At 40.1% G+C, this 26443-nt stretch overlaps 1 protein-coding gene and 1 pseudogene across 3 annotated transcripts in view; both read left to right on the top strand.

Annotated features, from left to right (window-relative positions):
* Coro1c (coronin 1C) overlaps nt 1-26443 on the top strand; it is an 83132-nt gene that overhangs the window by 26693 nt on the left and 29996 nt on the right. For all 3 annotated transcript variants that reach the window (XM_026409226.2, XM_026409227.2, XM_077795582.1), the window contains exon 2: nt 7895-8094. In XM_026409226.2, the coding sequence (XP_026265011.1) occupies nt 7900-8094 (195 nt within the window). In that variant the 5' untranslated portion in view covers nt 7895-7899. The remainder of the gene's footprint in view (nt 1-7894; nt 8095-26443) is intronic.
* Nucleotides 8964-9454, top strand: LOC144253601 (protein HGH1 homolog pseudogene; annotated as a pseudogene).

The following is a 26443-nucleotide window of genomic DNA, read 5'->3' as shown; positions in this document are numbered from 1 at the left end:
CTTTCCTACATGCCTTCTATTAAATAGACATATGATTGCTTCTTCATTAAAAAGTGCTTACATAAAAGCAGCAGCTTAGAGAGAACATTCCCTGGTCCTAATGGGACACTTTGGAGTCTCTTTTACCGTGTTTGCTGCTGACTGAGATAACATTCTAAGCCAACTGAGCGCTCCACTAATTGACAATCTAGAATGGTATGGGCAAATGTGCAGAGCAGGATTTTGCTATTCCTAGGGGTTTTCCTGTATGTGTTCCTAGCAGGATGCATTTCCTTTCATATGAACCATAGAAATACATCTGCTGGAATCTTTAAACAGATAATTTCTTAATAAACAGGAAAATGTCAAAATTATGTTCGTTTTTTATGAAATTGATGGAAGTAGGCTGAAAAATATAGCAAACAATATTTACCCAGGTGTTTTAAATATATTTAATTTGATGCCATTATGATATAAACACTGTCTTATCTAATTTTTTTTTTCCTCCAGCACATTTCCTGTATGGTGCATGAGGTAAAATTTCTATATGTAACTCAGCAGTACCATAAGAAGCATGCCTTTATAATCTCTTAGAGGTTGATTATCAACTGACAGTAAGATGAAGATTTTTGTTTAAGAGTGATTTTAGCAAACTTTCCTCTGACACAAAAAATAAGCCCTTAAACTATAGCGGTAGATCTTATTTTTACTGGTTAAGAGGCTTACCCAACATGTAAATAAAATTATTTTTTGTTTCCTTAAACGTCAGGTATTGTGAATATCAGTTATCAGCTTAGATTTTTTGGAGCTGAACGCAGTGCTTTATTTGTTTATTAAAATTTTATTATGATAGTTCCTGGACAATCTATACCTAATCCAATTCTCTATTTTGGTCTTTAGGATTACTGAGAAACTTGGGCAGGGAGACAATTGTCCATATTTTTAAGATAGAGGATTCAATTACTTATTTAGTACTGAGGATTGAATCCAGAGGTACCATACCACCAGCCCCTTAAATTTTTTTTTTTTTAAGACAGAGTCTTATTTAAAGGCTGGCATCATATTTTTAATACTCCTGCCTCTGCCTCCCAGTATTGCTGGAATTATGGACATACAACCCTGTGCCTGGCTAGGATAGAGGTTTTGACCAATCCCCAGAGAGAGCATCTCATAGTTGAGCCTGTGGATTTTTTTGTACCACGGATTGAACCCAGGGGTGCTTAACCACCAAGCCACATCTCCAGCCCTTTTTATATTTTATTTAGAGATAGGGCATTGATGACTTGCTTAGGGCCTCACTAAGTTGCTGATACTGGCTTTGAACTCACGATCTTCCTGCCTCAGCCACCCGAGTTGCTGGGATTACAGGCGTGCGCCACTGCACCTTGAACTTATTCTTCATGGTCTTTTAAAGGCATCTTAGTTTTTAATTTAATAAATCCTGTTCTAGAATTGTGCCAGTTTTAATAGATATGTGGCTAGAATGTTAACTTGCATCTTATAAGGGCTTAGGTAAAAACCACATTGCGTTGTTTTCTATCTAAATGAGTTTATTTTGAAATTTGTGTACATTTCTTTGATTTGCTTTATGAATGACTTGTTGCTGCATCTCGCTGTTTTTGTTACTGACATGGTGCTACAGTTACAAAGAAAAGGCCCTACTCAGTTTTAAGAGTTTAAACTTGAGAGGCCTCATGAGCAGGCAGCTTCTCCAAGGTTGAACTGTTCTCTGAGAGGACATTTGAAATTGAACCTAGCATTTCCTAGGACTTTGTGCCTATTGTATTAGCTCAGAATTTTTAAATTTATTTTTGATATTATTCAAAATTAGATTCCCTTATCAGTCTTTAGTTTTGGGGGGGTTCTTTAGTTTTGTGGTTTAATCAGTCTGGGACGGAATGTCTAATAAAAGAACACCCATTAAGATGCTGTGGTATATTCCTATTATCCCAGCACCTCGGGAGGCTGAGGCAGAAGGATCTCAAGTTTAAGGACAACCTCAACAATTTAGCAAGATGCTGTCTCAAAATTAAAAAGGACTGGGTTTTGTGGTAAAGCACCCCCGGGTTTATTCCTCAGTACTTTGGGAAATAAAATAAAAACACCTAAATTTGGTGAGATGACATCTTAATTTGGAAATTATAGCTTCACATTTTTAAAAATTAATTATTGCAGCAGTAATACCATTTGACAGTATAGACAGCCTCTTAAGAAGAAGGGAGCTGGGTGTTGTGTTGGATGCCTGTGATCCCAGCGACTCGGGAGGCAGAGGTAGGAGGACTGCAAGTTCCAGGCTAGCTTCAGTAACTTAGTGAAACCCTGCCTCAAAATAAAACATAAAAGGGAGACTAGGGATGTAGTTCAATGGTTAAGCTCCCCTGGGGTCAGTGTACCCAAGACCCAGGACCAAAAAAAAAAAAAAAAAAAGAAAGAAAAAGGAGTTCTTGTTTGTTTGGAATGGTTCCCATTTTTTTCCGTTGAGGAGAAATTTAAGTGTAATAAATACCATGTTGTGGTGAGAGAGTGTAGAATTTTGTTAAGAATCCTTGATAACCAATGCTATTTCTCATGTATGAAAATTACCACTAAAGAATTGATGGATTAAAAAAAAAGAATCGATGGGTAAAAATTTTGGGGTAAGGAAACCCACCAATGGGCTCTTAAATAATACTTGTTAACATTTGTTTGACAGTATTGAACTATACTTTAGATTCTATGCTAGGCATTGCAGATTTTTAAGAAAACAGTCTTATTGACATATTCACATACTATGCAATTCACCTATTTTAAAGTTTATCATTAATTTTTAGTATGTTCACAAATATGTGCAACCATCACTACAGTCAATTTTGGAACATTTTTATTACCTTAAAAAGAAATTCAGTACCCTTTCTTTAGTTGTAGCTTCCTAACCCCCTGTTTTTCTCCTGCCTCCCCAAAGCAACCACTAAATTACCTTCTATCTATATCAGGATTTGCCTATTCTGGATTCTCATATAAATTTTAATTGTAATAATGTGATTTTTATGACTGGTTTCTTTTGTGGGGAGTACCAGGGATTGAACTCAGGGGCACTTAACCACTGAGCCACATTTCCAGCCCTACTTTGTATGTTATTTAGAGACAGGGTTCCACTCAGTTGCTTAGCATCTTGTGGTTTCTGAGGCTGGCTTTGAACTCAGGATTCTTCTGTCTCAGCTTCCTGAGCCTTGGGGTTACAGGCATGAGTTGCTGCACCCAGCTAGACTGCAGTGTTTATTAGTACTCTCTTTCTTTTTTTTCTTGCAGTACTGGGTATTGAACCCAGGGGTGCTCTATTGAGCTACATACCTGCCCCCCCCCTTTTTTTTTTGAGATAGGGTCTGGCCAAGTTGTTGGGTCCTTCTGCCTCAGCCTCTGGAATAGCTGGTATTACAAGTCTGCACCGTTGTGCCTGGCTTCTTTATTTCTTTTTATTGTTGAGTAATTGTGGATAATATCACATTTTTTCATCCATTTGCCCAATGAATAATCAACATTTGATTCTTTTGCTATTGTGAATAATGTGAACATCTGTGTATAAGTATTTGTTTGATTACCTGTTTTCAGTTATTTTTATTTTTTTTTTTTTTAAATTAAGAAGATGTTTTTTTTTTTTTTTTTTAAGAGAGAGTGAGAGAGGAGAGAGAGAGAGAGAATTTTTAACATTTATTTTTTAGTTCTTGGCGGACACAACATCTTTTTGTTGGTATGTGGTGCTGAGGATCGAACCCGGGTCGCACGCATGCCAGGCGAGCGCGCTACCGCTGAGCCACATCTCCAGCCCCCTGTTTTCAGTTCTTTTGAGTATATACCTAGGAGTGGAGTTGGCTGAGTCATATGGTAATTTTGTGGGATATATTTTATTTTTATTCTCATTTTTTAGTGGTACTGGGGATTGAATCCAGGGCCTTGTGTATACTAGGCAAGTGTTCTACCACTGAATTACATCCCCAGCCCTTTTATTTTATTTTTATTTTGAGAGAAATTCTTGCTAAGTTGCCCAATCTTAAAGAATTTTCAGTCTTCCTGCCTCAACCTCTGGAATAATTGGGATTACAGGCATGGCAACCATACCTGGCTAGAATTCCTTTATCAATTGTTGGATTTGTTTTGCTAGTGTATCGTTGAGGATTTTTCCATTCATATTCATGAGAGATGTTGGTCTGTAGTTTTCTTGTGATGTCTTTGTTTGGCTGTTAAGGTAATACTGGCCTTATACTCCTGTTGATACTGTTCCCATGGTATTAGGAATAAAAATAGACTTTTCCCTCCTCTTTACAAATCACACAGTGTAAAGGTGGGGGCAGGCAATGTAGTATAATATTCAATTGGAGAAACTGGATGAGGGGGATCTGGGATTTCTTTGTACTTGACTTGCATATCTTTTTACTTATGTACAAAACTATGTTAAACTTTTTTCATGGAAAAATAAAATTCACGCTACTACAAAAAAAAATACTGGCCTTATACAATTCATTTTGAAGCATTCCCTCTTGGAGAGGGGTGGGGAGAATTTGTGAAGAATTGGTATTCTGTAAATGTTTGATAGATTTTAGTGGTGAAGCCATTTGGACCTGGGCTTATCAGGTTTTGGTTTAATTCCTTGTTTTGGGTATCATTCCCTTCATTTTATAGATAAGCAAACTGAGGCTCAGAGAGGTTAAGTAATTTGCAGCAAGTGGCAGAGTCCAGTGTTTTATGTTAATTACTAAGATGAAAACAGTTGGCATTTATTGCATGATTAGTTTTGTATATCTGACTGTACTGTATACTGTGTCATAGTAATCTATTGCCACTCTGTTGCATCACCAAGTGCTCACTTAATAATCACTTCAGCTTTATATACATCATGCCTACATTCTAATAGAGAATCTGACATGGAAATTCAGTGACTTGCCCTAACGAACCATGGCCAGGAAGTAAATGATACAGCCTCACTCACGCCTCACTCACGAGGCTGTCTGCTTCTGCAGTTTGCTCTCTTAATTGCTATTCTCTATTATGTGCCTGGAGGGCCTGAAACATTCTGTGCAGCAAAAACAGCTGTGTCACATGTGGACAGCTGAGCCCAGAGCAGTTTTGACCTTGGATGGGAATGGGCTCACACTGGTCTTCAGCTGCGTTTCCACAAGTCTGATTCAGCACAATGCTAGAAGCATTGGCGCCTCCACCCACTTTTTCAGCTCTGCAACTAACATTCTACTTCATAATTGTAACAAAAGAACCTCTCTATTATTCTACCCAGATGTAGTTAGGGTGAAAATAAGTTGTCACTATGTATAATGTGGAAATGATTTTTAGGGCATTTTAGTAAGTCAACCAGCAGAGTTGTGTATTATCTTTCGAAGAAGATCATCAGCATTTTTCACATTTATTTTAATCTTGTGAGGTTAGATGGTATCTGGTTCATTTCAGTGAAGAAGAAAAAATGTGTCTGTTTTTCAATGTAGAAGCCTTCCTCTAATTTCCATTCATATTTTTAAATGCTTTAAAAGCTGATCTGATACCCCTGTGGGTAGAGGGGCCCTTTGAGTGGTGGACCTTGTCACTAAGGTGAAGTCTGATATCCTCCTGGGTGAGGTGGGTGGTGTCTGGTTGTTGGAGTGAGAAGGAACAAGGGGCTGGAGGCCTCACTACAGAACAGAGTGTCAGTGTGGCTCTAATGGGCCAGTTCCGTGACTGCCCTGGAGGGAGGGGATCTGGGTGTCCAGCTTCTCTTAACTCAGACTTTCAGTCAATTCTGTCCTTTTGAAACAGTTTCTCTTCTGGGTGTCCTGGGAATTCACCATGGGCCTTGGCGTCTCTTCCTGAGACAGTTAGCTGAGTGGTGGACACACACATGCACTGCAGCTTTTTATTTTCTAAGATTTTGTTGTCACGTTTGCCTTCTTTCAGGCTCCTTTCCTGTTCTCTTGACCTTTGGTATTTATACTTCTTTTGTTCTTTTATTGTCACTTTATTACTGCTTATTAGGATTTTTAGGAAGGTGGTGAATCCATTTTATATTTCTGTAAATTAACTCTTCATGTCTTGCTTAATTTTTCTATTGGCTTTTATTTGTATGAATTCGTAAGAACTTTTTATATATGAAGGATATTGACACAGACACAGTGCAGTCCTTTTTCTTCCTTGGTAACTTACTTTTTTGCTGGTAGGGATTCCAGCGTTTATAACCTGCAGGTGGCTGTATGTAGGGAAATGGCATCTGAGACCAGCTGATTGTTCACCGGCCTCTGTATGGATGTGCTTTCCTTCTGGTTTTCACCACCCCATGGACTCTGTCTTACCTAATTTCAAGAAGGACCCTGGCCAGATGTAAGCATGTCATTTGCCATCCCCTCTACGGAGTACTCCAAATGTATGGTCCTGGGTGTCGGCCGGAAAAAGCTAGCAACAACAGCTGGACCGAGGAGCATGTGTGCTCAGTTTGCCTGCCAAGGCCTATTGCCTCTTCCCAGCCATATGCCCCAGCGCTGGAGAGAGGCCACTTGTGCACACGTCTTGGAAGGGTAAATGGAAGCTCTGGCAAAAATAAATGCTCTCTCTTTTTGAATTTAGCATTGGGTCCAGGGCCATGAGGAAGGGAATCAGCAACAGCCCGCCATGTGCCAGTGGCATGGGGGACAGGTGATAGCTCTCCTGTGTATGTGGGGTTCTGGTTTTCAGCTGAGTTGTTGATTTGCCATGTTCCAGTTCCACATAGGTCTTATCCATGTTCCTAACCAGTCTGAACAGAATGTCGCATGGCCGCAGGTAGGAAAATTATATCAAGTGCAGTCTAAGAAGCCTTGGTCAGAGCTTTCAATGCACGTGTGTACCAGGCCGTCCAATGGAATCTGGAGTCTGAAATGACGTACCTGGAAGCTGAGCAACCTGGCTTTGTCACCCCCACCCTTATTCCCTGGTTTATTGGGAAATGAGTATGGTGAATGATAAACTCTGATGTGAAAACCCGTCCTGGTTTCATTTCTCCTCAGAATGGTTCCTGAATTTTTCGTTTCCTCCAAGTGCTAACAGTCATGTCATTCCAGTTCTGGTTTGTTGTCACAGCTGCCTAGACCAGTACCTAGTTAGCTTCCTCCTGTCTTATTCCTCCACTGTGCTACTGCCAGACTTACGATCATCCTAAACATGGCTTTGGTTGCTTTACTTTTTTTGAAATACTTCTCTTTCTAAGACTTGGTTCTTGATCCATTGGGCTGCCTTCCCCTGCCTCCCTCTTCTCACCATGTGGCCCTCAGCTCTAGGCAGTTTGTCCTGAGTTGCTTTGATTATTATGCCTGACTTAAAAGGAGGTTAGAAAGCTCTTGAAGACAGGGTGGTTGCTTCTGTCTCTAGAATTCTCCACTGTGCCTAGTTGGTCTCATGGAAATCCTGGGAAGCAGGCACACTTTTCAGACAGCAGAGTGCTGATATCTGGGGAAAATGTTTAAAAACTAAAAAATTACCTTGGCAGACTGAGGAGAAAGCCACGAAATCAAAGCTTGTTTTTGGATTTTCTTCAGCTCACAGCTACCAGACCACTTAACTGGGGAGTTTTCATATCTTTGAAAGGGGTGAGGGTTGGAGTGATCATCCGTCATTTCCCACCCAGCCATGAAAAACTAATTTTCCTTCATTCTTCACTTTAATCTTTCTCCTGAAATTAAAATTGATGAGCTGCTCTGGATCTTGGATTAGGAATTTTTCATTTCTTTGTAATTCTTTCCTTGACGCATTTTACAGTTTTCTTCTGGTATGTGCTGCTAAAGGAAATTTGGATTTGCAACCTGGCTATTTTTTTGGAGAGCAAACAAAATACCATACCATTTTGTTTTTCTAACTTGGGGCTTTATTTTTTTTTTCATTTGTAAAAGTTTCAGTTTGCTGCATAATTCTTGCTCTTCTTCTACAGACACGATGAGGCGAGTGGTACGACAGAGCAAGTTTCGGCATGTATTTGGACAAGCAGTGAAAAATGACCAGTGCTACGATGACATCCGAGTTTCTCGTGTGACCTGGGATAGTTCCTTTTGTGCTGTTAATCCCAGATTCGTTGCCATAATCATAGAAGCGAGTGGGGGTGGAGCATTCCTGGTGCTCCCTTTACACAAGGTGAGTAATGTGACTGCCTGTTCTGGTAGACACCCTCTGGTAGTCTCCGTGTTTTCTCAATTCACCAAGAATTGTGGGTTTGCTGAGACTGGTAGGCTCTGATGCAGTTGAAGTTAGTTTTACCTGCCTTACTAACCACATCGGTTTTTCTCTAATACAGATTCATTCAGTGGAATGATGACCTCTATTCTGAGCATGCCCTTTATGCATGAAGATCATGATAATGATCCTATGAGCACAGGAAAGAATTTTACGATTTGGTTTATAATCATCCCCTTTTCACAAAAGATTTTCTTTTGGAAAGTAATTTTTAAAGTTATAGGTTTAAATGGTAGATACTTGTAAGCTAATGTTCTTTTTTTTTTAAATCAGGAGGGCTAAGACTTTTTGGTTTTTGAATAGTAAATGAAATAAAATCTCAAGAAAACATTCCAAACAATGTATATTTTAATTCTGGACAAAAATAAGCATAAATTTGAACATAAGCATAGAATTTAAACAGTTTTTTTTTTTTTTTAAAAGAGAGAATTTTTTAACATTTATTTTTTTAGTTCTCGGCGGACACAACATCTTTGTTGGTATGTGGTGCTGAGGATCGAACCCGGGCCACACACATGCCAGGCGAGTGCGCTATTGCTTGAGCCACATCCCCAGCCCAATTTAAACAGTTTTAACAGTAGTAGAAATAGCTCTGGTGGGTAGTGCTGCGGCCCCGGCAGGGGGCTGAGATCCCGCAGCCCAGCCACCGCTTGGCTTGGGTGCCTGAGCTGATCGCCACTCGGAAGAGCCAATCCAGGTGCGTGGTCCAGTGGCTGCTGCCCCTTATCCAGCGTTCAGACTCCTCAGTGCGCAGGGGAGGGGTGGTAGGAATGCTACGGAATTGCTGCTTTGAGCACCAACACCATGAGTGGTTGCTTGGGCCTGAAGTCAACATTCTTCCCTTCTTGCTACTGCCTCTGGCTGGGCCTGAGAATGTCTCGGAAGAAGAGATGAACCGGTTGCCTGTTGACCTGCAGTACCTGCCACCAGAGAAGCAGCGTGAACCTGATGCCGACATCTGCAAGATGCTCATTGAAGCCATCATGCTGCTGACAGCCACTGCACCTGGGCGGCAGCAGGTGTGGGACCAGGGAACCTACCTGATCTTCGAGAGCTGCATAGCTGGGAACCAGAGCCTGATGTGCGGTTGGCTTGTGAAAAGCTCATCCAGGTGCTAATTGGAGATGAGCCAGAATGTGGCATGGAAAACCTGCTGGAGGTGCAAGTGCCTGAAGACGTGGAACCACAGCTGCATCAGCTGGACCGGGAGCAGCAGGAGCTGGCCCAAGAGCCAAGGGTGGAGGGGACTGCACCTACCTGAGGTCCCTTCAGCATGGCGGTCCAGAGCCACCTTTGCCAGACTTCCTAGACCAGACCTGCCTATAGGCCTTCAAATCCCCTGTGCCCTGCTGAGAAGCAGAGCTATACTTAGGCTAGAGTGAATGCTCAGTAAATGTTGGAGGGTTGAGGATACTTCCCCAACCCTATGTCCTGTTGATACCAATAAGAATAAAGGTTGAAATAAAGCCCGCCAGGCCCTGTGCCACAGCTGCCCTCACATGAGGCAGATAAGTGGTGGCCAGTGGAGCCATGAGGAACCTGTTCTCAGGCAAAGTGATGGGACTTGACAGAAAGCATTGAAAAAAAAAAAAAAACAGTAGTAGAAATAAAGAATCTTGACTGAGAGTTGTTTTGGGTGTACTTCAACTTCAGTGGGCTTCCAAGTTCTCTTTTTCTTACTTAATCCTTTATTCAAGAGAGCCCACTTGAAGGTGGAAATAAAACAGGAATTTTTGTTGGCTATGGTGGTGTATGCCTGTAATCCCAGTGACTCAGAAGGCTGAGGCAGGAGGGTCACTAGTTTGAGGTTAGCCTTGGCAACTTAGCAAGACCCTGTTGCAAAATAAAAAATCAAAAGGGCTAGTGATGTAGCTCAGTGTGAAAGTGCTCTGACTTAGTTCCTCAGTACTACAAAGGAAAAGTAAGGATAGGAATTTTGTGCATTGACTGACTGTTTTTAGTAGCAAATCTTAAAATTGGAAATAATAGTAGGAAAAAACTATGAAGAAGGATGGAAAACAGTTGTTTTCTGGTTAGTTCAGAGGAGCAAAATGAGTTTGGTGGGTCCTGAGCTCTGGTGATAAGGGCTCAGTGCTGCTGACTTGCAGATGTTGAGCCACATTACAGCCGTTGACGTGGAGGGGAAGTTAGCCTCCCAGATGGCCCCTCTGCATCTGAGCCGCGTAAGATAGGGTGCATGTCATCATAATGGATCACAGGATTCTGAAAGTGGTCACAACAAAGTGGATTTTCTTTCAAAGTATTGTTTCCCATTATATTTTTATGCTTTTTCCCTTGGGAAAATTTTTGGTTTCCTTGTATTTTTCTTGGGAATGCTCATGACTAACTTGTTTTATTTTAACATCTGTATTTTACTTTAGTGGCTAGATTGTTGTGATATTATTCAATAGATTGACTTCTCTATAGAGGTTGGGAGATGGATGCCTTTTGGGGGGAAATTTTGAAAATATGTGTTTCCAAAAGCATCTCCTATCTGTATAAGGTTAATCTTTTCATTAAATTGAAAATTTCCATTTCCTTTTATTTTTGTGGAGAAATTTTCTGTTGAATGACAAATAACCACATTATTATATCTGTACTTAACTTAATTTTGAGGTAGAGAGTTGAACTAAATGACATTTGCATTTGTATCCACAACTTTTTAGTTTATTCCTTCATTAAAAGCAAGGAGCATCTGGAAACTTGACTTGTTACTAGTGGGTTTTAGGGCAGCCAGTTGAAAAGACAGCCACCATTTGTCAACCCAAGTCAAGCACTGGAGCCTCATGATCTGTTTTGGAGTTAAAAAGTTTTATTTCCTCTTTTATAAACTGAGGGATAAATTTAAGGCATTCTTTTTGTCAAAGAAATGGAACAAGCCAATTAAGAAGCCCAAAATAAGCTTTTGAATGGCTAATTTTCCACCAAGATCAGACAGTTCCCTTCAGCTTCCACATCCACAAAAGGCTCTATGTGTCTGTCTTTTACAAACCATGGGAAACTTTAGATTTCTCTTAACACCATTTAAGGGAGACCTGTATGCAGTTTCCTAAGCTGTCTGGCTCTCATAATTTGATTCATGAAGTTCCCCTGCATTAAAAGGCTTATACTTAGTAGTTATTCGTTTTAGCAGTATTTTGCTATTTAGCCAGCCTTACAGAAATCAGAATAGAATATGTGGTTTTAAAAATTAAGTTTGGGGGCTGGGATTGTGACTCAGTGGTAGAGCATCCGTCTAGCACGTGTGAGGCTCTGGGTTCGATCCTTAGCATCACATAAAAATAAATAAAATAAAGGTATTAAAAAAATTATGTTTGGAAAGTGTTGACTTTTGGAGGAACCTTGAAGTTCTTCCTTTCCCAGCCTATGATACTCTTTGTAGCTTTGCTCCTTAAACATTAATTTGTTTTGGATTGTTTTGGAGGAGGTAACATTGGTGACAGCCAATGCTTGGGCAATGCTTGGGGTTATTGTGATTTTCATGTATTAAAGTGTGTATTTCATTCTTGATGTCAGTATGATGCAGAGGAAAGCATAAAGATCTTGGAATTGAGAAGCTGTGGAGATCAGTCCTGGTTTGGTCTCTGACTTGTACTGGGAAATGGACATGTCATTCTTTTCCATCTCTTCCTCACATGGGGGCTGTGCGTAACAGTGACTCTCCTTGTTAATTCTTGATGATTTCAGGGTGCTTTTCACTGCCTATGCTTCCCAATTATAAAGTAATTTCTGAGCAGCTGGTTTGGTACTCAAAAATTCAGCAAAGAAAACACTGTTGTTCCATTGTTTTTCCCTTCTTAGTCCAATATATAACTTTTTTGAGTGGTAGATGCCTTTTTATTTTGGCGCTTTTCTACCAGGGCCAAGACTGAGCCTAGCAGAGTAGTCTTGTGGTCCCTCTAGACAGTTCTGTGCTTAGGTCCTTTCAGAAGGCCAAACCTGGCTCTGGGGCCCTGGAGTGTCAGGTGATGCTGCTCTTTCTTTTCTTCCTAAGATGCTGGCTGGTTACTGGGGCATCAGAAGCTATAGAAAATAATACCATCTTCCACATTGTCAGAAAAACTATAGTTCTGTCTGCTTTATGGGATGGCTGCCCTCTTGATACCTACTTTATATTTTACTAGAATCATAAATAAGTATTTGAGGGGCTGCGGATGTGGCTCAAGCGGTATCGCGCTCGCCTGGCGTGCGTGCGGCTCCGGGTTTGATCCTCAGCACCACATACAAACAAGGATGTTGTGCCCGCTGAAAACTAAAAATAAATAAATAAATAAATATTAAAAATTCTCTCTTAAAAATAAATAAATATTTGAGTAAGGTTTATAAATTTGACACTTTTGTAGTTGATGTTTGATTATTTATACTATACAAATCTTCATTGTTCTTTGATTATCACATGCAGTGAGTTGGTTGACCCTCTGTAATCTGATTAGGGCCTGCCCTGTGCCAGTGTCTTCCCTTCAGGAGGACTTGCATCTAGTTTTTGTTATGGTGAGTTTTCTAATCTCTCCCAGAAAGCATCCTAGTAGATCACTGGTATTTAGTTTGTCTCCTCTTTAGAAGTGCAGCCTTGAAGGAGAAACATGATTGGGAACCAAGGTACTTATTAATCCTAATGTATGACTCTTTTTCCTGGAAAAGAGATTCCTCCAACTTCATTATCTTGGCAACTATGCAAAAGTTTTATAACAAGGTGTTGTTTTTGCTTAAAAGTAGAGAAACCCCAAATCCCCAAATATGAAGTTATGTTTGAAACATAGCTTTCTATGAATTTCTTTTTAAAACTAGTTAATGTCAGCAGTAAATAGGGCTTATTGTAACCTCATGAGATTTGTGGTCAGATTCTGGGAGATTGTTAAATAAGTTAGACATGGTTTCTGTCTCCAGGATTTAAAATCTAACAATGAAAAGAGTAATAGGAACAAATACATTAAAACACACTTGTATGTGTTTACATACAAGCATATGTGCATATACAGCAAGAAGCACACTTAATAATATATATTTTAAGCTTTTGGTTTATAAGGTTTCTGTTAGGAAGGTTTTATTAGAGAAAGTGGGATTATAAGAGGCCACTGCTTGAGGAATAATGAAAGTCCTCAGTCCTGAGGTGGGGTGATTTAGATTAGCACACGTGACTCCCCATCTCTTTTGTAATTCTTCCATCAAGCTCTGGCATGCCACTTTACCATGACTTTTCCAGGTGTGGCTTAGTACATTTTTTTATTCCTTAGTCTTTCAGAGGGTGAATAATAAATAGCAGTCTTGTTGAATACTAGTTGGCTTTGTGGTTTTGGCTATGAGGGATACTTTTTTTGCCACACTGCATGATCTGCCTTGTTTGAAGAGCACACAGGTTGTCAGCCCCCCGTGCAGTCTACCGTGTTGGCATGAACAAGCCTTTCCTTTATGGAATAGCCACACTCATGGCGTGTGACTAAAGCATTCCCTCCCCATTGTGATCTGTGAAGGCTCAGACAGAAATACAGCAGTACTTCTGGTTAGGGGCACACAAACTTCAGATCACAGCAAACCTATAGATCCTGCCTAATAGATAATTAGGTTGGGGGTGTTGGTTAGAATTATATGTTCTCGATCTCTTGACACTCACTTGAATGGAAGGTGCAGACTGGGTGACTTCTGCCTTTCCTCACGGCTTTCTCCCTTCTTCCCTTGACTCTTCTCTTGTGAAGGAAGCTTGGTGTCTAAGAGTGTGTTAGTCAGCTTCTTGTCCCTGTGACCAAACTACCTGACAAGAATAGCTTTGAGGAGTAAAGATTGATTTGGGCTCACAGTTTCAGAGGTTGGAGTCCGTGGTCAGCCGCTCCATTTCTTTGGGTCTGAGGGGAGGCAGCACACCTGGCAGAAGGGCATGGAAGAGGCAAGCTGCTCGGCTCTTGGCAATCAGGAAGCAGGGGGTGGGGTAAAAGGTCAGACCTACATAAAACCATTTAAATGACTACTTTCTAATTTTTTGCAAGTATGACATAGATAGTGCCATCTGGATGCACAGAAGAGAAATTGATTCACTACCTATAATAGCTGCCTTGGGGCATTGGAACTTAAATCTCTTATGGAACCTGGGTTGACAAGGGTTATTTTAGAGTGTTTCTGTCAGGTTTATTGAGGAAGGAATCTTGATTGATTTCAGTTGGTATTCTTAGTGCCTAATAAATATTTGGTTTCTTCTTACCATTTAATATCTAGCTTAAATATTACCTTTGATTTGCTGAGACAGAGGAAATTGTCCTTTGGATTCTTTTTAGTTGCTTGTTCATACCACTGGTCCCACAGGCTACATTATCACATTGTATTATAATTATTTTCTTATTCACCTAACAGATGGGGGATAGTGGTTAGAAATTGTTTTTTTTTTTTTTTTAAATTTTTAATATTTATTTTTTAGTTCTCGGCGGACACAACATTTTTGTTTGTATGTGGTGCTGAGGATCGAACCCAGGCCGCACGCATGCCAGGCGAGCGCGCTACCGCTTGAGCCATATCCCCAGCCCCAGTGGTTAGAAATTGTATGCTCTTGATTTCTTGCTCACTTGGATGGAGGATGCAAATTAGATGGGTTATTTATTTATTTTTTTAATATTTATTTTTTAGTTTTTGGTGGACACAACATCTTTATTGTATTTGTATTTTTATGTGGTGCTGAGGATCGAACCCAGCGCCCTGCGCATGCCAGGCGAGCACGCTACCACTTGAGCCACATCCCCAGCCCAGGATGGGTTATTTATATGGTAGCCTTTGTATAGGTTCCCTACTATATGGTGCCTTACTGTATTGAGATAGGTAGCCTCCAAGATGGCCTCCAGGGACTCTCATCTCCTGGTATTCATGTGATTCTGTGGTTCCTCTAACATTAAACAGAACTGAACTGTGTAACCACAGGATGACTTCAGAGTTTAGGTCATAAAAGTCTGTTGGCTTCTACTTGGTCTCTTTTGGAGCTGCCATTTTGTGAGCACACTCAACCAGCTCTTGGAGAGAGGTCCATGGGACCTCTCACAAATGGACACCACCATCTTATGTGAACGTACCATTTTTTGGGTAACTTGTTACTCAGCAATTGATAACTAATTCATATGTTCTCAGACTATAGTCTTTGACTTATAATGTTGGTTCATACAGAGTATATATGAGTAATTCAGAATGGCTTAAAAGGCCTTCTGGGAGTTTTAAACATCATCTTTCCACTTTTAAAAATCTGTATAGGTATATAACATAATCCTGTGTGTATATACAGATATATACACATACATACAAGTATAAATATATAAATGCTCTTAAGTAAGTCAAGTGAATAATTGAGAGATTGTGTGCCATAGCAAGAAAAAGTTATATTGTGTGGCAAGATTTTGTTATCCTGTATCCATGATACTTTCATAGAACTTAAAAAAACAAAATGAGTTGTAAGGCCACAATATTTTATTTTTAATTCTATATTATGTTATTGTTGTTTAGGAATAAATCTAGAATCTTAACAATGCTAAGACAACAGGTGATTTTTAGTTTTATCTTTATAATTACCTGCACTTTTCCCAAAATATTAGACAATGAATTTATTCATAGTTTATTTTTTTAAATATTATTGGTAATGTTACCAATAATATAGGTTATATAGAGCTAATTGCTGCTTAATCTTTACTGAGATTTAAAACTTTTAAAAACACCAGTTCATTTATTCATGTATATACTCTTTCCTTAAATCTTTGAGTGCCTGCTCTGAGCTGGGACCTGGACCTCTGCTGGATCTTTGCTTTTATAATCAATAATGATTGCCCTTGATCACTCCACTGGGGAGCTTTGTGTATGCATAAAGCGCTCCCACTCAGCCGTGAGAGGGATGAAGCTCACCTGAGGCTGGGCAGAGAAGGTCCTGTTGGAGTTTAGGTTTCTCCTATGTGTGGGAACTATAAATGGAGCAGAAGTGGAGCCCCACCAATTTACTGAATTGAAAAGTTATAAGAGGTTCTGTACCGAGGAGGGCAAAGAAGGATGTGGTAGCCACAGTCTTCTTCCAGATTCTGGGATCTCAGAGTTAGGTTTACTTTTCTGATATTGGAAAAATGGGACGTTCCATGGAATGGGATTAAATCATTTATGTGTTAGGTATACTAACACTGGGAGTCAAAGAGAGCTGAAGGATAGTTTTTTGGTGGAAAAGTACACATATCTTGACTTTATTCCCCTTCAGTTTCAGTGTGAATTGTATAAAATTGCTATTTTCCTTGCTTATATGGAGAAGAACCAGAATAAGCATTTAGGATTATTGTTATAACTAGATCAACAGGGCATTTCTCCTTTGTATTCTCTTCAGGAAGAGGCAGTGACTTCTATCATTGGTAAAAATGAGACTCAAAGATGAGATCAAGGAGGGCGTGGTGGCACATACCTGTCATCCCAGCAGCTCTGTCATTCCAGCGGAGGCTGAGGCAGGAGGATTGCAGGTTCAAAGCCAGCCTCAGTGAAAGTGAGGCCCTAAGCATCTCTAAGTAAAATATAAAATAAGGCTGGGGATATGGCTCAGTGGTCTCTAGTTCCTCTGAGTTCTATCCCTGGTTACCCCCCACACCCCCAAAAAAGAGATCAAATTGTACTTGGAGAGTCTCCTTCATAAATAAACAGTGTCTCAGTTTTTGCACTTGGTAGGGTTGGTTGCTATCATTCCTCTGTTCTGCAGTTGCAGAACTTGAAACTCAGATGGAGTGATTGTCCCAGACTTTTTATGAATTTAGAACTTTGGATCTCTGAGTTTTTAGTTGACTTTAGTATGGAGAGTTTTTTTATTTTTTATTTTTTGGTACAGAAACTGTTCAAACGGATACTTTCTTGATGGAAAGCTCAATAATGAAAACAGTAGCTTTTTGGGGCTTTGATTTCTGAGCTCAGAGAGTCGTCTTCAGATTTGAGAAGCTCTTGGTCTCCACCCTGCTTCTATGGAAACCGCTGCAGTGATGATGAAGTCACAGGGGTCCCCATTTTTGAGGGTGTCCTTTAAGTGCCAGGCTCTGTTCTGGTGTGCGCCTTCTTTCATGGGCTGGTTCTAAAGGAATGGCGTCTCCTGATGGTGCTTTTCTGTGCGATCAGCAGTCTCTGCCAGCACCTGCTAGATTTGCATTGGCTGCTTCTCTGCCTTGCTGCATGCTGACAGGCAGTCTTCATTTCTACAGACAGCAGTTCTCTGATTTGGGTGAGGGTAGGAATGGTGGTAGCCCTTTGTACAGATGTGGTTGTTTGGCACTTGGTAGCATTGGTGTTGTGGGCAGAGGATTTTATTCCTGCCTTATTTTGATGTGTTGTGAGCTGTCCAGTCACCGCCTACTCAAAGAGATTCTGCCTCCTTCCCAGAGCACCTTAATCTGTCAAGTGTGTGGGCCATGAAAGGCTGGGGGTTGGCATGGGGAGGGGTAGAGGATGCAGGGGAGGGCACCAGGTGCAGAACAATGACTTCCAAATTATGTCCTGAGCTGCCAGCCCCAGGAGCTCTGCACGACCTTGTTACCACATGAAGTGCCACAGAAGGGCCTTTTCATTTTCTCCAAATGCCTGTTTTCCAGTCTCACAGAGAGGAGGAAAAGGGGAGGGACACCCTGCTCACCCCAGTTAACAATGGAGCACAAAGTACTGGCAAAAGGAATCTCACAGTGTGCCCTGAGGCTATTTTTGATGACAGTAAGTGACTGTGACTCACTGAGAGTATGCCCTGGCAGATGATGGATTCTAACCCCCCCCCCACCCCCCAAGATGAGCAGGCCGCCTGTCCTTTGTGCCTTCCCTTGGCCAGCTCCTGCTGCTGCAGTTCACTGATGTGTCCACAGCAGCCGGGCTCAGGCCTGACAAGCTCTGACAGTGGTTTTTACCATATATGGTCATCAGAGCTCTGCGGCTGACAACCAGCCAGGATAATTTCCTTCCTTTGCTTTGATTGGCTGCACAGTGGCTCAGAGAATGGTGGGATCTGGGTGTGTGGTGAAGAGAAGCCACCGAGTCAAGTGCAAGGAATGTTTAACTCTTTCCTGGGATTCTGGAGAGTGCCAGTCTATGCTGAGCGTGCAGGCTAGTTCTCCCTGCAGAATCCCTCTGTGGGAAGCAGGCAGCCCTAGCCTGGGGAAGTGGCTATCTCAGGTCAAGAAAGGGTTCTAAGTGCAGAATACATTTCTGAAGTCATGATTGGTCCAGAAGCCACCTTATAACCATATGTAGCCAATCGTCCGCTTCTGCCAAATTGAATATCTCTGCTAGTTGGGTGTAGGATCTGAGATGAGTCAAGGGAAGCCTGAGCTGGGGCACATGTCTGCTTTGTCTTAGGAAAAGTGACTCTGGGTTCATTTCTGACTAAGCTTTAAGTCAGACGTGAGTGATCTGGACCACTTAGTTGGTTCTTACTCCAGTCCTCTTGTTTGTTTGCAAGCTCTGCAAGGTAGGAACTCATGGCCTTGGACCGCAGGGTATCACCCCACCCACCACCGAAAAGTTTTTAATGTTTTTCTCCCCTCTACCTCTGAGCTACATCACCTGCCCTTTTTATTTTATTTATCTCACTCTATTGCTAAGGTTAGCTTCGAACTTGCAATCTTCCTGCCTCGGCCTCCCTGAGTCACTGGGATTACAGGTGAGCGCCCACTGCTGGCCTTTTGTTGTTGTTTTTCATTCCCACTTCAGGGAGTGAATTTCAGTGACTTTTCATTCTGAGGCTTGTGGGTAAAGCAGTTCAGAGCCAGAGAGGAGGAACTAGCCCTGAGGCCTGCTCTTCACTCCCAGGAGGTCTCAGTGGAGATGTCTCCAGTGCTGCATCTCACTAGAAAGCTTGAGGCAGCCAGTTACCCTCCTTTCTGATTTGCCACTGAATGCTTTAATTTCCTGTATTTCACTTCTATCCATAGTTCTTTTGCTCTTCAGCCTTTGATTTCAAGCTGAAGTTTATTTTGACTAGGTTCTGCCTCATCTTGGGTTCCTGGTTTTGGGGTTTTGTCAGCCCAGAAGCATCCCATGGACTTACCGGTCTGCAGGGACGAGTAGGAAATATTAGGTTTTCACTATATAATTGGGCAAGGGTGGGGGGAGAGTACCTGGGATATGATTTTTTTGTTGTTGAGTCAGGAAGTAGGTACATATTCTCTGGTTGCTGTTGCACATTTAGTCATTGTTGAATAAGGAAATGTTAAGTTTTCTACTTTTTTGCTTTCTGGTAATAAAATATTCATAGCTGTACAGTAGCTTTCCTTAAGCTCTTAATAGGCTTAAAATATGGCCTATTTAATATTAAACCCAGTTTTTAGAGAGAACCTGTAATGTGAAAATTATTTGCCTGGCGTTGTCACTTCTGCTCACAAGACTGTTCTTTTCAACTCACAGGGAGTTGATGTCTCCAGGACCACACTGCCTCTCCCTGGCAGCTTTGGTTGCTGGCTTACCTTACCTGCCAGGGTAACTCTAGCTGTGTGTTTTATTCCAGAGCACATCCTCTTACCCTAAATGTTGGAGTTTCTGGTTTCCTTAAAGTAAAACGTCCTTGGAATGTTTCATTCTTAGTCAGCAGACTGTTAACAAATTGTATATTGTGTGCGATTGTGTTCGAGTCCCTGTCTTATTATCCCTGCCCTTCTCCCCTTGTCCCATGACCACAATCACCAGAGCTCCTTCCTATGGAGCAGCAGAGGCTTAAGAGATTCCAGCAGAACATGAATCCACATAAATAATTCTGTTATAAGAAAAAGGAAGTTGGTGGCGGGGGTGGGGGGGAGGAAAACCCACTTCAATAGATATCCTTTTCTGACTCCTTTGAACTTTGCACAGTGTGAATGGAGCCCTTATGTTTGGGCTGAAAACTTCCTCTGCTTCCAAGCTCAGAGTTTGACTTCCCATTCTCCTAGCTGAGGATTCAAGAATCTCAGTATATTGGCCCAAAGCTAGAAATGAGTTGCTATTGAAATTTGGACCTATCAAGTAATTTTGAACTCATTATTTCCTAAAATGAAAACTTCGACAGCTATAAAGCAGAGTGAGCAGTTTGGAAAATTTCACCTTCCCTTTGTTCCTCAAGTAATGGAAGGTGCCTTTCACCCCAGGATGGGGTGGAGGCTCTTTGGCCCTCAGGTGTTTGGCAGTGTAATAGGTTAATAGGCATAGAGACTGGGTCATGAAAGAGACAGGGTAGAGAGCAAGAAGAGGCCATACCTTGACAGAGTGGCGTTTGTACCATGAGATGCAGAATGTAAATGAGGAAGAAATTGTGTGTGGAATATCTTGAGAGTGTTAAGGGTATTGCATGATTTGATTGATTCAAATGTGTGTCACTTTTTATGGCCAGTAAGTTCATTAACTTTGTGCAAACATAGTTATAAGAAAGAGTAAGCCTCCTACGTAAAGTGATGTATGACTTTAACAAAAGGTTTCATGTCTTCATTCTTGAAGGAACCAGTTGGTTTATTTTATTTATTATTTTTGTATCAGTCTGGGAATCGATCCCAGGGGTGCTCTACCACTGAGCTACATTCCAGCCCTATTTTATTTTATTATTTTTACTGTGATCCTTCTGCCTCAGCCTCCAAAGTCAGTGGGATTACAGGCATGCGCCACACACCTGGTGAAGAATCACTTTTAACCTTGAGAAATAGTCGTTCTGCATGATCTTTTGTATAATACATAGGACATACTGGAAGCATCCCAAAGTTAAATTTTGAGGGCTTGGGAGGGTAAAAATTTATATCTGTGATACAACACCATTAACTCTTAAAAACTCTCTGAGAGTGGAACTCCTTTATTGAAACAATAGTAAGAATTTTTCTGTGTGTTCATATACATTTGAAATTGATTGCACAGTAGTATGTAGAGTGAATGCACTTCTAAAACATGGATTCCTTTTTGGCCTGAGGTGTGAGACACATAAATGAGATTCACTAGTAGACGTAAGTGGAAAGAAACTTGATGGTTTTCCATTAAAACTGACAGGACGATATCCTTATGACTAGAAATGTCATCTGTTAAGAGTTACATTGAAGGCTGGGGTTATGGCTCAGTGGTAGAGTGCTTGCCCTTGCATGTGTGATGCACTGGGTTTGATCTTCAGCACTGCATTAATAAATAAATAAAGCTATTTAAAAAAAAGTTACATTGAAGCTAGGCACAGTGGCGTATACCTGTAATCCCAGCAACTACAGTTCAAAGCCTCAGCAATTTATCAAGGCTCTAAGCAATTGAGTAAGACTCTTGTCACTAATAAAATATTTTTTAAAAAGGGGGGGGGGTCTGGGGATGTGGCTGAATGGTTAATTGCCTCTGGGTTTAATCCCTGGTACCAAAAAAAAAAAAAAAGTTACATTCAATTTTTTTTGTGCGTGAGACTTGTTTTTGCAGTTATTTAAACTACAAATATTCCTTTTAGAACATTTACTGATGTTTGTTATATGTGTTTTTATTTTCATCTCCCATCCTCAAATATCCATTGGAGGGAAATGTTGAATAATTTCTTGGGTTTTATTGAAGTATTAGTTTCTAGGAGTCTTTTGAGCTGCTTTGAAATTTTTAAGGACTTTTCCCAAAAACCCAAGCAAGTGACAGTGCTGGTGCCTAGGACATTTTCTGCCATGATGAGAGTTGCTGGCTATAACCTGTTCAAAGCCATCACCCTCAGCTGAGGCCAGCCACGAGGAAATTGTGCCGTGACCCCCTCCCTTGTGCCAGCTGTACACATCCTTCAGAGGCTGAATTTTCCTTGGGCTCATGTTGCTGGCCTTTGGGCAGGCCACTGGACCTTTCAGGTACTAATGACTGTAAGCCAGTGTCCTGACCTGTTTCACCAGAGTCCTGCAAGATCACGAGCCAGAGCCTTTGGGAACTTGACGTCGATCATTTTGCCACTTTATGTGTTGAGTGCCAGGTAATCCTAACCACTTGGAACTTTATCCAGAGAGGCACAATAAAAGCCATCCTGTGGCAAATGATTGGGACTAATAAGTAATCAATCAAAAAAAGTTTTTAAAGTTGGGAGACTAAATGACTATTATATTTAGCTAAACCAATTTCTGTGCTACAAAAGTGATAATGTTCTAGATGATGTAACTGAAGTGATTTATCCTTAATGAGATAAGATAGTAGGTGATTGGCTAGTAAAAGGAAATTATTCTGTATAATACCTTTAGAAAATTGATGAGAGATTTTAAAAAATAAGTCACCTTTTTAGTTAAAAAAAAAAATCCAAAACCTGGCATTAACCTTTTGTAATTCATCCTTCCAGCCTCAGTAGTCATTTAAATTTGCTACTAGGAGGTACAGGTAAACTGTGTTTTCACCACAACATGTGGTAGATGTCTTTCTGAATGGCCCTTCACAGTCTAGCAAATTAAACATGGATTCCTTGTTTTATTCACTGGTGATAAATGAGTGTGTGTCAAAGGCTTGAAGAGAATTGCTTTCTCATTAAATCCTGGTCTAAGATGTCTTTCAGAATGATGTTTCCTCATCTTTACCATGTAAGTTCATTATTAGGATTATCTCCTTTAGTCTCCACATACTTGGGAGTTCTTAGTAGTTTATAAATGCTCAGTTCTGAAGTTTTAATAATATATGCTCATTTGAAGAAATGTATTGTGTTTTTGAAGTGTAATTTTCCTTCATACTTTCTTTTTGCTTTTGTTCTTTTATCAGTATCAGATATTTAGTGAATTTCCTTCCTCATGTACCACAATATGATGCTACTTTCTCTGTTTTATTTGTTTTAAGGATTTATGATGACATCCCAACCAGAGGAAGCAGCTGTTTGCAGAATATCATTTTTTAAAATTAACTCTGTGTTTCTAATGGCCAGCTGCCAATAGACATTACTTCTGTGCCCTTTTCGTAACCATCGAATACTGGAATTTTTTTTTAAATATTTTTTTAGTTGTAGTTGGACACAATGCTTTTAATTTATTTATTGTTATGTGGTGCTGAGGATCGAACCCAGAGCCCATGCTAGGTGTGTGCTCTACCACTGAACTGTAACCCCAGCCCCTGGAAATGTTTTCTCCTATCTAGTCTGGCGTGGATGGCGGTGGTGTTTCAGAGCTCTGCTTCTTGACCTTCTCTGTGCCTCAGTTTCTTTATTTAGAGAATGAGGATAATTCCTAATTCATAAATGGATATAAAGATCTCCAGATAGTTCCTAGCATATAATGTAAATACTCTCAAAATGTTATTGTTATTGTTTGGTTTTGATAGAAAGATGGACTTTTAGATTCTCCTATTACTCCTAGAAAATGTACTCCTAGTACTTTCATGAGACGGGAATGGCAGAAATGCTTTTTATTCTCAAATATTCCATTTGATTGAAGATTACTGGTGAATACCTATTAACTTTTAGTTAAGATTGTTTAATTTGGGCTGGGGCTGTGGCTCAGTGGCAGAGTGCCTGCCTCACACATGTGGGGCACTGGGTTCGATCCTCAGCACCACATACAAATGAATAAACAAAATAAAGATATTACATTCATCTATAACTAAAAAATATTTTTTAAAAAAGATTATTTAATTTTGATTTGTGGGGGAAATATTCATTTAGGAAACTTTATAGTATTATATAATTAAGCACAACTAGTATTAGTAGTTCCAGATTCCCCTCAGAATTGCTTTCTATATTACCAAAAGTTCTGCTTAGCCCAGATTTTGGGGACGGAAATCATTTGTTGTTGTTACAAGTTCATATTCAGGCTGTGTGTGGTGGTGTACCCCTGTCATCCCAGCAACTCAGGAGGCTGAGGCAGGAGGATCACATGTTTGAGGCCATCCTCAGCAATTTAGTGAGACCCTCAGCTTTTGTAACACCCTGGCTCAAAAAATAAAAGAGGCTGGGGGTGTAGGTCCGTGGTAGAGCTCCCGTGGGTTACATCCCAGTAAGCCCCCTACCCCCACTACAAAAATGTTCAAATTCAGTACTATACTTTTCCATTAAGGCTGCCACATGTGGTTTGCTGGGGGGAGCTTAAGAATGTGAGATTCTGAGATGAAACAATTCAGGTAGGAAAACCTTTTCTTTAGAAGGGGAAAAATACTTTAATGTAAAATCAGTAACAATATATTGATATAATTCTCACTTTATTACATTTTTAATTTTTTTCAAAATAGGGAATATATTAAATAAAATAATAGGATACTCAATTACTTTCCCCAAAGATTAATTAAACAGATGTTAATTTTTCACCATGTTTGTTTCTTCTGATTTTTGTGGGGAGGCCTTCATTCTTCTCCAGAGGTAGTAATTTCCTCAAATATGTCCATATTTTTGTATTATTACATGTGACATTTATTTCCTTGTGTGAAACTTTAAGCATTTATTCCCATACTGAGAGTCAGTGAAATTGCTTCTTCTTTTGCCACTGTTTCCAACAGTCCTGCAACAATACTTTTGTGGAAATCATGGGGACATTTCTCTCACCTAGGCCACCTAGCAGTGGTATTGCTGGGCTGCTTGTCACTTCTGCCTGTTGCCACATCATTTGCCAAATACATTGTTAACTGCACACTGTCCTGTGAATGGGTATGAGAGTCTCTTTTTCCTGACATTTTTGCTAGCACTCACATTTATTTTATTTTATTTTTTTTAAAGAGAGAGTGAGAGAGGAGAGAGAGAGAGAGAGAGAGAGAGAGAGAGAGAGAGAGAGAGAGAGAGAGAATTTTATTTATTTTTTAGTTCTCGGCGGACGGCGGACACAACATCTTTGTTGGTATGTGGTGCTGAGGATCGAACCCGGGTTGCACGCATGCCAGGCGAGCGCGCTACCGCTTGAGCCACATCCCCAGCCCTAGCACTCACATTTAGACTTTTACATTTTTGCCACATTTTATACATGTAAAATACTACTTCATTATTTTAATTTGCAGCTCCCTAATTACAAGAAAGATCAGATCTCTTTTCTTATATCTGTTTTTGGGTTTCTTCCCTGTGAGTTTTTGGCTCATATCTGGCCATTCTTTGTTAAGATTGACTGTTCATTTGTTGGGTATATGTACTGCGTATATCTTATCCTGGTTTGTAACTAGTCTTTTCACATTGCTTATTGCTAATTTGCTTATTTTTTTGAGAAAAACTCACATTGCTGAATTTGGTTTTCTGTTTTTTTCTTTAGCCTTTGTGACACAGACCTTATGTAATGAGTTCAGTGGAATTCCTTTTTCTGTTCCCTGGAAAAGTTTGAGATGATCTCTCTTATAAAACCACCTGGGCCTATTTTGGTTCTGGTATTTGGTGATTGATTGATGAGGGTAGGTGATGGGTGGAGTTACATCTCTCATTCTTTTAGGATATTCAAGGTTTTTAATCTTAAGTAAGTTACATTTTCCTGATTGTCTCATGGAGGTTTTATTTATTTTTGGCATTGGAATTTAACCTAGGGGTGCTTAACCACTGACTCACATTTTTTAATCTTTTATTTAAAGACAGTCTTGGTAAGTTGCTGAGGCTGGCTTTGAACTTGCAATTCTCCTTCCTCAGCCTGTTTCATAGAGTTTTCAGATTTCTTATCAAATGTTATTCCTTATTCATACTTCTACCATGTATTTGAGTTTTGTCCCTTTTAAAGTTCCTAGTATTTGCTCCTTTCCCCCCCCCCTAATTTATTCAATTTAATTGGTTCTTTTTTTATTTTCTCTCCTGTCAATTTATTTTATAATTTTACATTTTTTGAGTGTACTCTGTTCATTTTCTAACTTCTCATGTTAGATGCTTAGTTCATTAATTTTCAATCTTTTCTAAAATTTGCATTAAGGACTATAAAACTTTTATGGGGATCTGTGTTAGCTGAATTCCATGTATTTTGATATATCATATTATTCAGTTTTAACTTTTTTCTGTTATCCGTTACAATTTTTTTTAAACTGTGAACTAGTGAATTTATATTTTTTTCCTAGTGTATTGGAGACTTTTTTTTTCTTTATTTTTGAGGGGTGGGTAATAGGCATTGAACTCAGGGGCATTCAACCACTGAGCCACATCCCCAGCCCTGTTTTGTATTTTATTTAGAGACAGGGTCTCACTGAGTTGCCTTGCTGTTGCTGAGGCTGGCTTTGAACTCAGAATCCTCCTGCCTCAGCCTCCTGAGCTGCTGGGATGACAGGTGTGTGCCACAGAGCCCAGCTATTGGAGATTTTTTGTTAATACCTTCCTATTAATTTATAATTGTTTTACATTGTACTCCAAACATACTTTCCATGATACTGACTCCTTGGTACTTTTTGAAATTTGCTTTGTGGTCTCATAATTGAT

This window comes from Urocitellus parryii, chromosome 3 (genome assembly GCF_045843805.1).
Source record: "Urocitellus parryii isolate mUroPar1 chromosome 3, mUroPar1.hap1, whole genome shotgun sequence".
In the NCBI taxonomy this organism is placed as follows: domain Eukaryota; kingdom Metazoa; phylum Chordata; class Mammalia; order Rodentia; family Sciuridae; genus Urocitellus; species Urocitellus parryii.
This window is presented reverse-complemented; position numbering and strand designations above follow the sequence as displayed.